The 15,360-nt window shown below is 42.7% G+C and overlaps 2 protein-coding genes across 2 annotated transcripts; both read right to left on the minus strand.

Moving 5' to 3' along the window:
- Window positions 1-38: 38 nt before the first annotated feature.
- Window positions 39-7,595, minus strand: fdps (farnesyl diphosphate synthase (farnesyl pyrophosphate synthetase, dimethylallyltranstransferase, geranyltranstransferase)). Its single transcript, XM_030783941.1, has 10 exons — window positions 7,512-7,595; window positions 6,637-6,789; window positions 5,297-5,437; window positions 5,048-5,128; window positions 4,836-4,958; window positions 4,033-4,121; window positions 2,247-2,319; window positions 1,989-2,066; window positions 1,545-1,679; window positions 39-1,221 (listed from the first exon to the last, which is right to left on the minus strand). The coding sequence occupies exons 1-10, from the start codon at window positions 7,512-7,514 to the stop codon at window positions 1,021-1,023; spliced, it is 1,077 nt and encodes a 358-aa protein (XP_030639801.1). The 5' UTR covers window positions 7,515-7,595; the 3' UTR covers window positions 39-1,020.
- Window positions 7,596-12,860: 5,265 nt separating this feature from the next.
- On the minus strand, window positions 12,861-14,939 carry LOC115821860 (uncharacterized). Its single transcript, XM_030785645.1, has one exon. The coding sequence runs from the start codon at window positions 14,937-14,939 to the stop codon at window positions 12,861-12,863; it is 2,079 nt and encodes a 692-aa protein (XP_030641505.1).
- Window positions 14,940-15,360: the final 421 nt, after the last annotated feature.

The raw sequence follows: 15,360 nt of genomic DNA on the forward strand, positions 1-15,360 counted from the left end.
AACATCTGCACACAAGTACACGGACACACACAAAACTATTTCATTCATCCCATTTCTTTAATGGAAACACAGTATCCCAGTCAGCGGAACAGTAGTTGGACTTTACAGCAGCGTAGACTGAGGCACTTACAGACAACCATACATGAGCAGGAAAACAGGCTGCTTAGACGAAATTGACCAATCAAATCCACAGACATGATTAAGGCGTTTGCCTGCATCCATACACAGTACCATCCATTATGTGCCTGCAATTACATCATTAAAAAAAACACACACACATAACTGTGTCTGTTTTTATGGCCAGCTGTCGGCTGCCCTTTAAAGGACTGTTTTAATTCTCACGTGGAGTTTTCGCCCAACAGTTCGTATTTCTGGCGTTTTCTCAGTGTGTGGAGTAACGAAGCACGAGCTGCTCTTCGCGGTCAGCGGTCGAATCATAGCGTCGCGCACTCTGGCCCGTTTCGTCGACGCCGAAGGATAAAGGTACATATTTCGACACTGACGGATCCTCTTGCAAAAGAAATGAGTTCTTTTTTTTTTTCAAACTTAAAAATATATTCACAAATCTCTACTTAAGAGCTCGCAGGGGTAACGCTAACAAAAATATCAACAGACATTATTATTCTTCCCTCTTGTTTTCTCTCTCCGGTGATTTTTCATTTCTGACTGACACTCCGTCTGAAACTCTCAGACAGTTCCGGGTGTACGCACGCTCAAACGCGTGTCACACAAGTATTCATTCCTCATCTGCATTCGTTTTGCATCGATCTACTGTGTTGAGGGCATACAAAAATGTACAGTTTTTGATATGTTTTATCTACAGCGGTAAATTGTTTTAACAGTATGTACATTGCTTTCTTTAATCAATATCATACATACTTATATATTTATTTATTTATGTTTGTGTGTGTGTGTGTGTGCTGCCATTATTTTAAACTAGCATCTGTCCTTCACTGAAATTTTCGGGCCTCATGTGTGACGTGTGAGGTCTCCGCGTGCCGCGAGGTTGACTTCTCTCCCTCACTTGTTTCTCTTGTAGATCTTCTTGGCGAAGTTGAGGAAAACGGCGTGGGGAAGGTTTTGCGCGTGGCGCTGGATTAGCTTCTGCAGGCGCGCGTAACTCTCTTCCTCGTGCTGGTGGTAACGCATGGGCATGTCCAGCGCGTCGTACAGCGCCTTGACCCGCTCCACGCTCTCCGCGTCGCTACGCCCATAACAGGACTGAGAGAGGGAGGGAGAGAGAGCGTGTGAGGGAGTGTAATTCTTCTGAGGAATTATACTCAAGTTCATACTCCCTTATAGTAGTTAAGATTTTTCTCAAAAAGAACAAAAAAACAAACAAAAAACCCAAACCAAAACGAAATTGTTTTGAATGTCATCTGTAAGCTTCATACAAAAGATTAATTTCTTTTCTTCCTTTCTGAGAAAATGTTCTTTCTCTCTCTGTCAGAAATGTAGTCTTTTTTTGTTTGTTTGTTTGTTTTTATAGACACGTGAGGTCATGACTTAATCTAAATTGTGATTGGCCCTCTTCCATCTCTCACCTCTAGCTCCGCCCTCTGTTCAGGGGTCATAACCCCGAGAGCCGTCACCACCAACCAGCTGCATTTGTTGTCCTGAATATCAGTGCCGATCTTTCCTGTGACCGCGGGGTCACCATAGCAATCCAAATAATCGTCCTGGAAACCACAAACATTTGTCAGTCCACAATCATAATTTTGATAATGCTGTTGGAAAACTACCCTCGAACAGGACTTGAACAGAAGCCATATAAATGGTCCTTTCAGAGTGTGTGTGTGTGTGTGTGTGTGTAACTGACATACAGAACGCTACCGCAGTGACATCAAATGAAAGGTTTAAGATTTGAACATGTGTTGTTTTGTATACAGCGATGGTTACGTGTAGGACGTCCTTGGGGGAAGAGAAAAATGTCAGAGTGTTCAGACAGGCGTGAACTGAGTGTTCTGTAAATAATGAAGATTCGGTACCTGAATTTGGAAAAACTCTCCCATCTCCAGTAAGATTGTTTTAGCGTTGTTGTGCTCTGTTTCATTCTCAATTCCTGCCTGTAGAGACACACACACACACACACACAAAGTCAGTTGCAAAAATACACAAAATCAACATACAAACACATATACGCAGACAGACAACAACAGACATGCAAATAAACAAACATAGATACAGATACAGACACAGACACACACACACCACTACATACAACTGAACACTTTGTACAAACTTACCATGTACATGGCTGCAGCGACAGGCAGATAGAATGAGTAGAAGGCAGTCTTGTATTTCACGATGGCCTTATACCTGACACAGAAAATCACAGCAACAAAGCAGTGTGAGTTTCTCAACTGTCCAACTGATTCAGGATCAGTACTAAACCTGTCCTTTACTTCTGAAATCACAGTCACACAGCACTCACTGTGAGTTTCTCAACTGTCAGACTGATTCAGGATCAGTACTAAACCTGTCCTTTACTTCTGAAATCACAGCCACACAGCACTCACTGTGAGTTTCTCAACCGTCCAACTGATTCAGGATCAGCTCTGGTCCTTCCCATTATTCTCAGATGACAGGAGCGTACACTGATATGCAGAACACAGGCAAGCACGTACGTGCACACACGCACGTGCACGTGCTTTTCTGAACCCCGCCCCCATCACTTCCCTTCCATCACCCCTCACACTTCTCATCTCTCACTCTCCTTCCCTTCCATCACCCCTCACACTTCTTATCTCTCACTCTCCTTCCTTCCATCACTCCTCACACTTCTCATCTCTCACTCTCCTTCACTTCCATCACTCCTCACACTTCTCATCTCTCACTTTCCTTCACTTCCATCACTCCTCACACTTCTCATCTCTCACTCTCCTTCACTTCCATCACCCCCCTCACCTCTCATCTCTCACTCTCCTTCCTTCCATCACTCCTCACACTTCTCATCTCTCACTCTCCTTCACTTCCATCACTCACACTTCTCATCTCTCACTCTCCTTCACTTCCATCACTCCTCACACTTCTCATCTCTCACTCTCCTTCCTTCCATCACCCCTCACACTTCTCATCTCTCACTCTCCTTCACTTCCATCACCCCTCACACTTCTCATCTCTCACTCTCCTTCACTTCCATCACCCCTCACACTTCTCATCTCTCACTCTCCTTCACTTCCATCACCCCTCACACTTCTCATCTCTCACTCTCCTTCACTTCCATCACCCCTCACACTTCTCATCTCTCACTCTCCTTCACTTCCATCACCCCTCACACTTCTCATCTCTCACTCTCCTTCACTTCCATCACTCCTCACACTTCTCAACTCTCACTCTCCTTCACTTCCATCACTCCTCACACTTCTCATCTCTCACTCTCCTTCACTTCCATCACCCCTCTCACTTCTCATCTCTCACTCTCCTTCCTTCCATCACTCCTCACACTTCTAATCTCTCACTCTCATTCACTTCCATCACTCCTCACACTTCTCATCTCTCACTTTCCTTCACTTCCATCACTCCTCACACTTCTCATTTCTCACTTTCCTTCACTTCCATCACTCCTCACACTTCTCATCTCTCACTCTCCTTCACTTCCATCACTCCTCATACTTCTCATCTCTCACTCTCCTTCACTTCCATCACCCCTCACACTTCTCATCTCTCACTCTCCTTCACTTCCATCACCCCTCACACTTCTCATCTCTCACTCTCCTTCACTTCCATCACCCCTCACACTTCTCATCTCTCACTCTCCTTCTTTCTCTTTCACTGTGAATATCTGTTATAACTGAGCCCTGCTATGGACTGGTGACCTGTCCAGGGTGTTTCCCTGCCTTTCGCCCTATGACCGCTGGGATAGGCTTCAGCACCCCCCTGAAACTGTGATTAGGATAAGTGGCTTAGATAATGAGTGAGTGAGTACTGTGTTGTAATTGACAACCTCTTGGTAGAAACATTATGCTTTAGGATAATTATCAGTCCTGTCCTTTCAACATCTCTCTCTCTCTCTCTCTCTCTCTCTCTCACCTCTCCATGGTGAAACGATTGAGGTCGACTTTGTGGGGTGGGGCGGTTATCAGGTCCAAGGTCTGGCCCAGTTCGGTTTGGAAAGATGTCTATGGAGAAATACAGCACACTAACCAATCAGAACACAATTAACACTGTAACCTTCTCCAACGGGCAATGACATAAATTCATCACTCTTCTATTAACGTATCTGCTTTATACCTGTGCATGTGCATCTGTATGCACTCCTGCAGTGCTGATATTTATCTGTGTGTGTGTGCATATGTGTGTGTGTGTGTGTGCGTGTGTTTCACCTCAGTAAAGAGCTCCAGTAGATGATTACTGCTCCCTGCAGTGTATGCATAATGTGTATGTGTGTGTGCGTGTGTGTGTGCGTGTGTGCGTGTGTGAGAGTTTCACCTCAGTAAAGAGCTCCAGTAGATGAATGTAGTATGTCTGCTCTCGGCAGTGTCTGCATAGTGCGTGCGTGCGCGCGTGTGTGTGTGTGTGTGTGTGTGTGTGCGTGTGTGCGTGTGTTTCACTTCAGTAAAGAGCTCCAGTAGATGAACGTAGTACGTCTGCTCTCTGCAGTGATAACGTGTGTGCGCGCGTGTGCGTGTGGTGCGTGTGCATGCGTGCGTGTGGTGTGTGTGTGTATGCGTGTGTGCGCGTGTGTTTCACCTCAGTAAAGAGCTCCAGTAGATGAACGTAGTACGTCTGCTCTCTGCAGTGATAATGTGTGTGTGTGTGCGTGTGCGCGCGCGTGTGCGTGTGGTGCGTGTGCATGCGTGCGTGTGGTGTGTGTGTGTGTGCGTGTGATTCACCTCAGTAAAGAGCTCCAGTAGATGAACGTAGTACGTCTGCTCTCGGCAGTGTCTGCGCAGGAGACGGTAGATCGCTCCCTCCAGAAGGAAAGCGTCGTTAATGGCATCCAGACCTATTCCCTCCTGAGTGAAATTAACGACACAAAACTGGATTAATCAGATTACCACAGATTAGGCATTTTACAACAGAGCAGAAATCCTGTTTATCTCACCCGTTTGTACCAGCAAGGTTGTCCCCTACGAGTCAACGACGCATCCATAATATCATCAGCAACCAAGAAAAATGCTTGAAGCTACGAGAGCGACAGAGAGCAAGAGAGAGAGAGAGAGAGAGAGTGTCACACTCTAGCTTAGTGTTAACTGCTATGGAGATCACACATTGAAATAGCTATTACTATCCCAGCTAATTAAAGCCATTCATTACTACGACTCCTCTGTTAAAGGATCCCGTACTCACTCACCAGTTCAATGCACCATCCAACCAGCAGGGCGCGCTCTACTTCATCGCCTGACAGCTTGGAAGGCGGGACAAGCTCCCTCAAGGAGCCAATCACAGAAAGACCACGGTTTCTCTTCCCACCTAGAGCATTGTAGCGTAGCACCTAGCAACCGGAGAGAGACACAGACCTGTCATTCAAGAGGGAAACAGTCACAAACATACAAAACCCTTCTGTTCTTATATGTCAGCTTTGCTTCAACATACGCTACTTCCCTCTCTCTCTTTTTCTCTCTCCCCCTCCTTCTTTTTTCCACCCGAACGGATTCAACACTTTCCCTCACAATCTCTCTCTCCCTTCCTTTCTCCCTCCCTCTATCTTTCTCTCTCTTTTCAGTGAAACTTAGGAGACTCCTTTATGTATCATTAACTGTTCCATCCATCCATCCATCCATCCATCCATGCACCCTTTTTTAATCTGCCATAACATACATTGGTTTAAGATAGATAGATTCTTTTTTGTCCTTTTTTTCATGGAAATGTGTTGCCACAGTCTGTACAGGGCCTCATGTAAACACATGGGATACATAAATACACAAACACGTAAACACACAGGATACATAAATACACAAACACGTAAACACACGGGATACATAAATACACAAACACGTAAACACACGGGATACATAAATACACAAACACGTAAACACACAGGATACATAAATACACAAACACGTAAACACACGGGATACATAAATACACAAACACGTAAACACACGGGATACATAAATACACAAACACGTAAACACACGGGATACATAAATACACAAACACGTAAACACACAGGATACATAAATACACAAACACGTAAACACACAGGATACATAAATACACAAACACGTAAACACACAGGACACATAAATACACAAACATGTAAACACACGGGATACATAAATACACAAACACGTAAACACATGGGATACATAAATACACAAACACGTAAACACACAGGATACATAAATACACAAACACATAAACACGCAGGTTACATAAACACATAAACATGTATACACACAGGTTACATAAATACACAAACATGTAAACACAAGCATTTACACTGGATACGACCACATTTTGTTCGATGGAGCGTCACCACTTTTTCTCCCAACCTCTTTCTTCACACTCTTTGGTTTACCCTGCTTGCTGTCATGGCAACCATATCCTCCACTTCTCTCCATTTCCGTCTCTTTCTTTCCCCTCTCTCATTTCATCCTGCCACACTTTCCCCCTCTCTCTGTTTCTCTCTCTCTCTGTCTCTGTCTTCCACTCTCCCTGTCCACCCGAATCTCGTAACCGTTCCCCTACCTCTCTGAGTCTGTTGAGGGCATCACTGAGGACTGGGTCGGTGAAGTCCCGCTCTGTTAACTCAGACACCAGCTCATCGAAGTACCTGTCAAAGAGCTGCACATCTGACTGCGCCCCCTTCTGGTGGAGACCATTACTACTCCTGCTGTCACCCTACGAGAGAGAGAAGAGAGAAAGAGTTTTAAAAAGAATGAAAAAAATAACAACCTAAGTAATCATTTCCAGACACTTGTCATTCAGCCTAGAGATGACACCTCTGATCAGTGGTATCAAAGACTAACAATTTTAGAATAAGTAGGTAAGGCAGTTTAGGATGAATCTGAGCTCTTTCAGGGTTTCACTTAAAGCAACGTATCCTATCAATACGGTGATTCAGTCGACTGAAAAATGATCATTAGCAATGATCACTTTAAAGTTCATTTGCAAAACTGGAATCAATAAGCACTACTAAGTCTGTGGTTGGCAGGCTGACGTGAACCGAAGGTCTACTGAAAGGTGTAATGACAAGTGAATGCTAAGTTAATGACATTTAAGATGACTTATTGGCAACGTTACAAGAGTTCTAAAGAATCCCCGTAAGACGTGTTGTAGAAGCGAGCACGAACAACTGTTATCATAGAGCAAATATAACGATTGTGTGCTATGCTAAATAAAACAAAACATATACTTTTCGGGTCGGTAGCAAAAGTAGCTCGATTCGACAGGGTGCTTCGCATACTCAGATGAAGTACAAACCCGGCAGTTAACGTTAGCTTTCTTGCTAGCAAGCCCCATGTGTGAGTCTCTATGGAATTTATACGCAAGGTAAAAGGCTTAAATTTCTCAAAGATGAATGACATTTGTGAGATATGACAATTCATGGCGTTATGACTTACCATTATTTGCTTGTCCTTGCCGTTATAGGTAGTACTGCCACTGTCATTGCACAGTACGGTGGTGTTAATTTACCTGCAGTTGACAAAACAGCGGTACTGCCCACATTATGAAGTGCGCCATGGAAATTGTAGTTCTACAGTGGTCGAAATAAAATGCTGTCAAGCCACGCTTTTCACTCTAAGTACCATAAGCCCTTGAGAGTGGTCTGTAGAGGCGGGGACATGAAAGCTTCATATGACATAGGCAGTCGTTATAGGATAGAGCAATCGAACGAGGATGGGCTTCCGAACTGTTCACCAATGAAAACTTTAGAGGGGCGGAGTATAAATCAGCGGATTCGTCAGACGGTGTGAAAACGTTCACATTGGGCTGAGCAGAATACCTGCCCACGACAGTTTGGATGTTGCAGTAAGGGGGCGTAGAATGGGATCCTTTGTGTGTTTCTCAATATAGTTCATGACAGTTACAGTCGAAGAACTATGCCGCTTGCGAATAATTCATAGACTCGAGTTTAGTAAGATTTTGGTGAGAGAAATAATTTGAAATGAAAAGTCAGTTAATGAAAGACCATGAAAAGAATGAAAAGATACTTGAGTTTTAAATGAAAAGTTCACTATACATGAATTAAAAAAAAGTTCCAATTTTCTCTCAACAGAACCTATAGGTGTTTTTTAGCTTTAAAGGACACAAAAACAGAACAAGTTACATTTTTGAGCTAGATTGCTCTCCGCAAGTAAGGTAAGAGTTCCCAAATTTCCTCCAGAGGTGACCTCTGACATCATAAAACCCTGAGATTCGTTCTGGATATTCCAAGTAAATAGAGCAGTTTGAGAGGAGACCACATCCTAGTCTATCTGAGAGTGAGTGCACGTGTGTTTTTTTTTATTTGGTCGTTTCTTATAATACTTATAATACTAATACGGTAGAGGCAGTGTGGACACATATACACAGAGTCATCATGAGTTGTTTGCCCAGAGCACTACACGACGCTCAGTGAGTACTACCCCCCGTGGCGCGTGAACGGAACAAAGCGCTTATCATTTTATAGGTGCGAGAATCGCATTGTAGAGGATTGAAACATTACCACCGGAGGCCGCAACGCTTCGCTTCGATGCCGCCCGCCGCGTCCTGCCCCTCAGTCGTCTTAAACACGTGCTAGTCACATGTTCAAGATGGCGTTCGCGATTCTGAATTTATGCCGATGGCCGATGTATGTTCTTTTTGTCAGTTGACAGGAACTATAAGAACCCAATAACAAATATTCATCATATGTTTTTGCCGTTTAGGCTACTGCTGAATAATGCAAGAATGCTAGAGCATTTGAACCTGAGGCCCTCTTGTTGTGTGGTGACAGCGCTACCCACTGCGTCGCCCAGAGTGACGTACATCTGTGTAAATAACTGCTTCTACACTGTGCCCTTTGAGGCCCCTCTCCGTGATGGAGAGGAAGTGACACAGGACCAGACAAATGGTGGTGTTTTTGTGTTGTCAGTTATGTTTATGTCCAGGAAGCCGGGCTGTGTACCCACTCCACGCCTCAGAGACAAGTGCAAGACCACATTTCCATCCTCACTGATACACTGTCTTTTATTCTCCTGTCATGTTGAATATATTCAGTCCAAACAAAACAGGGCCTGCTTAAAGTCCTTCTGATGGCTTAGGTTACAAGGTTGAATGTTCATTGTAACGCGTGGAGGGGTTTGTTACCACATGGTGAATAAGTGGCCAGCAGATGGCGACAAAGCCAAGATCTTCCTGGTTTACTGACCACAAATTAAAATTGCCACGGCATATGTCATGCCCCCTTGAGACTTTACTTTCATTCATTCATTCATTCAATTATACATTCATTCATTCATGCATTCATTCGTTCATTCATTCATTCATTCATTCAATTATACATTCATTCATTCATGCATTCATTCGTTCATTCATTCATTCATTCATTCAATTATACATTCATACATTCAAACATTCATTCATTCATTCATTCAGCAGAGTTCCCCTGTACTTTGTAGCATCTAATTTTCTTTTTGACACTTGTGGAAACATGTGTTTAATATGGGTAACTGGGAGCGGGATCCAAAAAGTCATTGTTGCAGAAAGAGCGAAGCAGGTAAGGATTTTCAGAGGATATATCATTTTATTGAGGATATGTTTATTAATGAAAGTGATCAAAGTCAGACTGATTACATTCTGAATGTGCAGTGATACATGGTCTAATAATTTGATATATGGCAACATCTGTAACAGTTATGATGACAACAGCCTGAAAAACCAACATGACATTCACCAACAGCTTTTGGCCCAAACCTCACCCACTGGTCTTTCTTTCTTTCTTTCTTTCTTTCTTTCTTTCTTTCTTTCTTTCTTTCTTTCTTTCTTTCTTTCTTTCTTTCTTTCTTTCTCTGTGTTAATTTATTGATTTACATCAAACAAAACACTTGACTGAGAACAGTGTGTATTATACATGATAAAGCATCAAGATCTGATACATTTTTACAAGAATTTCAACACAATAAAAACCAACATTAATCATTTGAAAGGGAACATTTGGATGAACCAACAACAAAAGAAAAAGAAAAGAAAAGCAGAAGGTTTTTGTTTGTTTGTTTGTTTGTTTGTTTAACGTTCTTTTTTTGGTACTTGCTTCGTTACGTGGTGTACTCAGACCTCCAAGAGAGTCACGTTCAAACTTAAACTACAGCAGAAGGTCCCACCAAGGAACGAAGTCTCGCTGATGAACCGACTCATGACATAAGTACGTCAGTGATTTTAAATGAAAACAACAACAAGAGCAACAACAACAACAACAACGCAGTGCTGGATATCAGAACAGCACTAAAAGTAGTTCAAGTGGAAAGGTTTCCTCCCTGAATTCACCGAGGCATTTTCCTGCCATTGTTTTTTTTTTTTTTTGGCAGAACATGCAGTATGTCAGGCTTCAGTGTTTTCACCTGTATCGCACTTTAAGGGCAACAGGAAAAACATGTTTGTCTCTTTAAAATGTGGGAAAGATACATCGCTTTGCGTGGTAGCTTTAAGAGAAAAAGGGCCTCATGACTGTCATTATGATGAAGTATTAATATGATGGGGATCAGTGCTTGCTTATTTACTATATGCTATAAGAACATATCTGTATGTTAGAGCAATTACTATATGCCACGGGAAGGTTTCTGTGCAGGAGAACGGAGAGCATGTGTCAGGTAGAAGACGAGGCCTGAGTGTTTAGTCTGTACCACTCTGGGAAAGGTGAACTGACTGTCCGTACCACTCGAGGAGCTCTCTGAAGGGTGAAAGGTCATCTTGAAACTCCCCCACATGTCCTTAGACTTCTGTCTTAACACATGACACTCTGCATTCCTTAACCTCAGTGTGAACTGCGCTTCACCTCTGAGGTGTGCTTCTCCCATGCGCCTGAAATAAAAGGAACATGATTCATCGGCATTTGAAGTATGTTATCTCTTGGAATGAGAAACTCTCATTACAACGGACTCCAAATTTTCCTTATAAAAAACACCACCACATAGAAAAAAAAAAAAGTTCAGCTCTTTAAAAAGCATTGAATTAAAGAATATGAATAAAAGTAATACAAGTATAAGACATAAGAAAAGTAAGTACAAACAGGACAGTAGAAGTGTCAGCACAGATCTACAGTATTTACGAGGAATCGCAGTGAAATATACGTCATAGAAATATGAGTAATACATTTGGGACGTTTGGGCCATGAGGACGGTAGGTAGGGGACACATAGAGAGGGGTGGGCTGGTTTGTGGCTGTGGAGATGAGGGTTTCATCAGAAAGGTGAGCATTTAGGCGCCTCTTGAAAATTACAGTCGGCAGACTGGGTGGAAATGGACAAAGCGTCCAGTTTGTGACTTTCTGATGTGTGATGGTGATAGTGGGGCAGGATACAATACGGGTCCTAATGGGTGACCTGATGTATGGAGACACGGTTCCACTGGTTGATCTGAAAGCAGCATAAGGGGAATTAAACTCGGTGTGGGCAGAAACAGGGAGTTAGTGGAGGGAGGTGAGGAGGGTGTGACAGGTGACTGCTTTGATTAAAGACCAGTCATGTAGCAATATTTTGAATAATCTGGAGGGCTTTGGTAGCACATACCAGTAGACTTGCCAAGTGATAGTTGCAGTAGTCAGTTTTGACATTATAAGACAAAGAGAGTGTGTGTGTATGTATGTATGTATGTATACACACACACACACACACACACACACACACACACATATACATATATATATATTGGTCTGATACTGGCCAAAATCACTGGATCGGATATCGGAAAAATGTAGACTATAATCCGATACAATCCGTTAGCCTAAGCTATCACGTAAACGCTTATCTAAACTGCGAGCGACATGCCGTAAAAAGAGACACAACATTTTAAAACGCTTAATGTAAAAAGGCTTAACAGGGCTTGGAGTAGTGTCCAATGATCACCAAATGTCTCTCGGAAATGTCTTGTCATAAACACTTCCTCCTGTCAATAAAAACCACGACTGAAATCCTAGAAGTATGGTCGTTATCTCACGTGAAGCGTTTTCCTCTCCATTACAAGGAAGAAGCATAATTGTGGCTTAATGTCCCAAAACAGTGAACAGCAATCACCAAATATCTCATGTCCTCTCAACCCACATAGTATGTGTTGCAAAGTGTTCATTCCGAGCCAAAATTTCACATTTACTGATTCAGCTTGAATCAGCAAGACATTTGTGGTAGTTTGCAATGACTAAAATGATCAGCTGACTTTACGCACCACCACCTAGAAATAACACACAAAATGTACTGTTCCCTGTGACAAGAGGCGTCTAAGAGAAACTGGTGATTGGAACATTAAGCCACGTTAAGCATTTTCACATTAAGCGTTTTAGAATGTCCTGGAAGTTGCTGAATTCATTATGTGAGAAAACGTTTAAATAAAAAGCCGCAGTATTGCATAACTGAATCATGTTGTGGGCTATGTATTTCTTCCTTTAGGGGAGTAGAATATTTGTTTCATAGTTTGAGCATGATGTGTCTTAGATTGCTAGGTTAAGCAAAGGGCATCCAGACAACTGTATTAATAACAGCTTAGTTCTTTAAGAGAGGGAAAACGATCAGATTGGTATCGGTATCAGCAGATACTCAAGGCTGCAGCTATCAGTATCGGTATCGGACATGAAAAAGCGGTATCGAGCCACTCCTAATATATATATATTTATTGTGTGTGTGTGTTTGTGTAAGGCAGTAAAAGAGTTAGATTAAGAACTAAACAATTAATTGGAAGACCACTCAGTGAAAAAGTAAAGTCAATGAATAAAAATGTGTGAGGCCACAATTAAATTTTACCTCAGTAATAGTTCGCTTCCTCTTCCTCGCTGAATCCTGTTTGAACAGCTTCTTTAATGGCCTTGGTTTCTTCAGGTGCTGCAGGTGGTAGAATGGCCAACAATTCTCCTTCAATCTTCTCCAGTCTTGCATCAGCGCTTCTCTCAAAGGCTTTTTTGTTCTTGATGACCAGGTGTAGAATACCTTTCTGAGCATCATCACAGCCACTCTGTAGCTGTAGACGCTCGAGTTCAAACTCTGGCTTACTCTTATCCATGGCCATGAGTTTGCCCAGACTACTGACTCTGTCCATCAGGTATTTGTTGGACACCTCAGTGTAGGTCTCTGAGATCATATGGACAAGACTGGCTATGTTGGATGCCTGGAAGGCCTGGTTGTAGAGCAGGTCTTTTGAGAAGAGTTTGGCATTGTAAGAGAGTTTCTGTGTCTGCTTGGCTGTTGTGACAAAATTGTGGAGAGTTTTGCTCATATTGACCTTCACAATGTTGGACACCATCTGAAAGAAACGTACCATCTTCTCCCACTGTTCCTTCACTCTACCCATGGCATCCATACCTTTGATCAGCATTTTTATGGTGGTATTGAAGTCGATTTCCTTGAGTTCACAGTTTCTCATGGTGACCAAAATGTCAGTCAGCTCCTTCTGGTTCTTCTCCATGTTCTCCACACACTTCTCATACGTCTCTTTTGTCTTGTCCAGTTGTGCTCTGGTCTGCTCAATACGGAAGTGAGCATTCTCTGTCGCCCTTTGTCCTGCAGACATTTTACTAGACCCTTCACTCTTATTCTCCTGTTGGTACATCATTGGTGGTTTTGGTGTCATGGACGGAGACTTTGTGACACTCTTGCTTTTGCTGTCAAAAGCACGAGCTGATTTAATGAGCTCCTGCCAATTAGAGATGATCTTCTGTTCTTTCTCCTTGCTACAGCTGCCTTCAGGTGCACACAGTGCGAGCCGCTGACAGATGTTGATTCCAGTTTCACATAAGAGAATAGCTTTTCGTTTTGGTTTACAGTCCGGGAACTGATCCAAGCTGTTTTTAATCCTTTTAAACTGGTTTGCTGCGAAGTCTGTGTTTGTGTATTTTTTCTTCTGATCATACAGTTTCTTCCAATCAATAGTTTTCTCTTGAATGTATTGTCCAATAAATTCTGATATCTTAAGAATTTCTCCAGACCTGCTGTAGATGTTTATTTTAGTAATTTCATCTGCTGCATCATCCTTACTTCTTATACAATGATATGAAAACTTAATTTTTGTTGATGCCTCACACATTTGTGTAAAAGAGCATGTAACAATGGATGTTATTCCATTTACTAGCCCTGTGATGCTTTCTGTTAATCCTCCAACTAAATCCATGCCAATCATGTCCCATCCACTAGGAAGTGAAGTTATTGCTTTCTTGTAGTTCTCTTGAGCCTCTTCCAATTCCTTCTCCATTGTCTCCATTGCCTTCGCAGATCTTTCATTGGCTTCTCGTGATGTTTGCTCCCTCATTTTGGCCTCTTCCAGTCTCTTTTTTATTTCCTCCAGCTCCAGTCCGTAACAATGTTCTGCATTCACACACGCCTCCACCAGCTCTTGAACCACATTGATGACGTCAGCAAACTTTTGTTCTGCTGCATTCGCCAGGTCCACACAGTCATCTGCAATAGCCCGAATGTTCTCCAGCTGGTTAGGCAGGTGGGCCTGGATGACCTCATCACTTCCCTGAAACAGGATCTTCACTGCAGTCTTCATATAGTCTGGTACAGTGGAAGTGTGAAGGCGGATCTGATCCATACTCTTATGGGCTTCATTAAAAGCCCACCAGCCAGAGTTACACACTTGCATGAGGCAGGCACGGAATGACTCTGGGTATCTGATGTACTTGTAGCCATCTTTGGGTGGGTTTTTGTTGATGGAGAAATCGGTTTTTGAGGAAATGAAAGTCAGTTCCCCCAGTATGGCTATGGAGAGTGGTGCTGGTGTCAGGTACTCCTCCCAGTTGGCATAAGGTTTCATTATGAGCTGGGTGGATTCTCTCATGCTCTCTGCTGAGGTGATACTCTGAGTCTTCTTCACAAGTTCAGAAGCCATTGCTTTGCAGTTCTTGTGGTAAAACAAGTTGAGATGTGACAGAAGTGACCTTTAATTTTTGAAGAAAAAAAAAGTGAAAATGGTTTGTTGGAATTTTTGCACCAAAACTTGATTCTCATCTATCTAAGTAACAGCACAATATAACATGCATGTATTCCCTCTCATTTAATGACTGAGTCTGTTTGCAATACTGCAGGTGATCACTGTATTTGACTGAACATTACATTTAAGCATCAGGGGACTGAAACCTAAGAGAAAGGGGTGGTCTTCTCATTGCTAACATTATTATGTAAACAGCTGTAGTATATTTCAAATCGAAATGTAAAGCTCTATCCGTCAAACACAAACTTCTATGGCATTGCTTACCACAAAGGACAGAACAGAATCAGCCCCCGGGTTCTCCCACCACTCACCGTCAGTT

This window comes from Chanos chanos, chromosome 9, assembly GCF_902362185.1.
Source record: "Chanos chanos chromosome 9, fChaCha1.1, whole genome shotgun sequence".
NCBI classification, from domain to species: Eukaryota; Metazoa; Chordata; class Actinopteri; order Gonorynchiformes; family Chanidae; genus Chanos; species Chanos chanos.

What these genes read in the sequence shown, in the direction of transcription:
- LOC115821860 (XM_030785645.1), bottom strand. Translation starts at nt 14,939, where the DNA reads ATGGCTTCTGAACTTGTGAAGAAGACTCAGAGTATCACCTCAGCAGAG.
- fdps (XM_030783941.1), bottom strand. An exon ending in CCCTCAACAGACTCAGAGAG is followed by an intron (nt 5,438 to 6,636) that starts GTAGGGGAACGG and finishes TCCGGTTGCTAG; the next exon opens with GTGCTACGCTACAATGCTCT. An exon ending in AATCGTTTCACCATGGAGAG is followed by an intron (nt 2,320 to 4,032) that starts GTGAGAGAGAGA and finishes TTTCTGTGTCAG; the next exon opens with GTATAAGGCCATCGTGAAAT.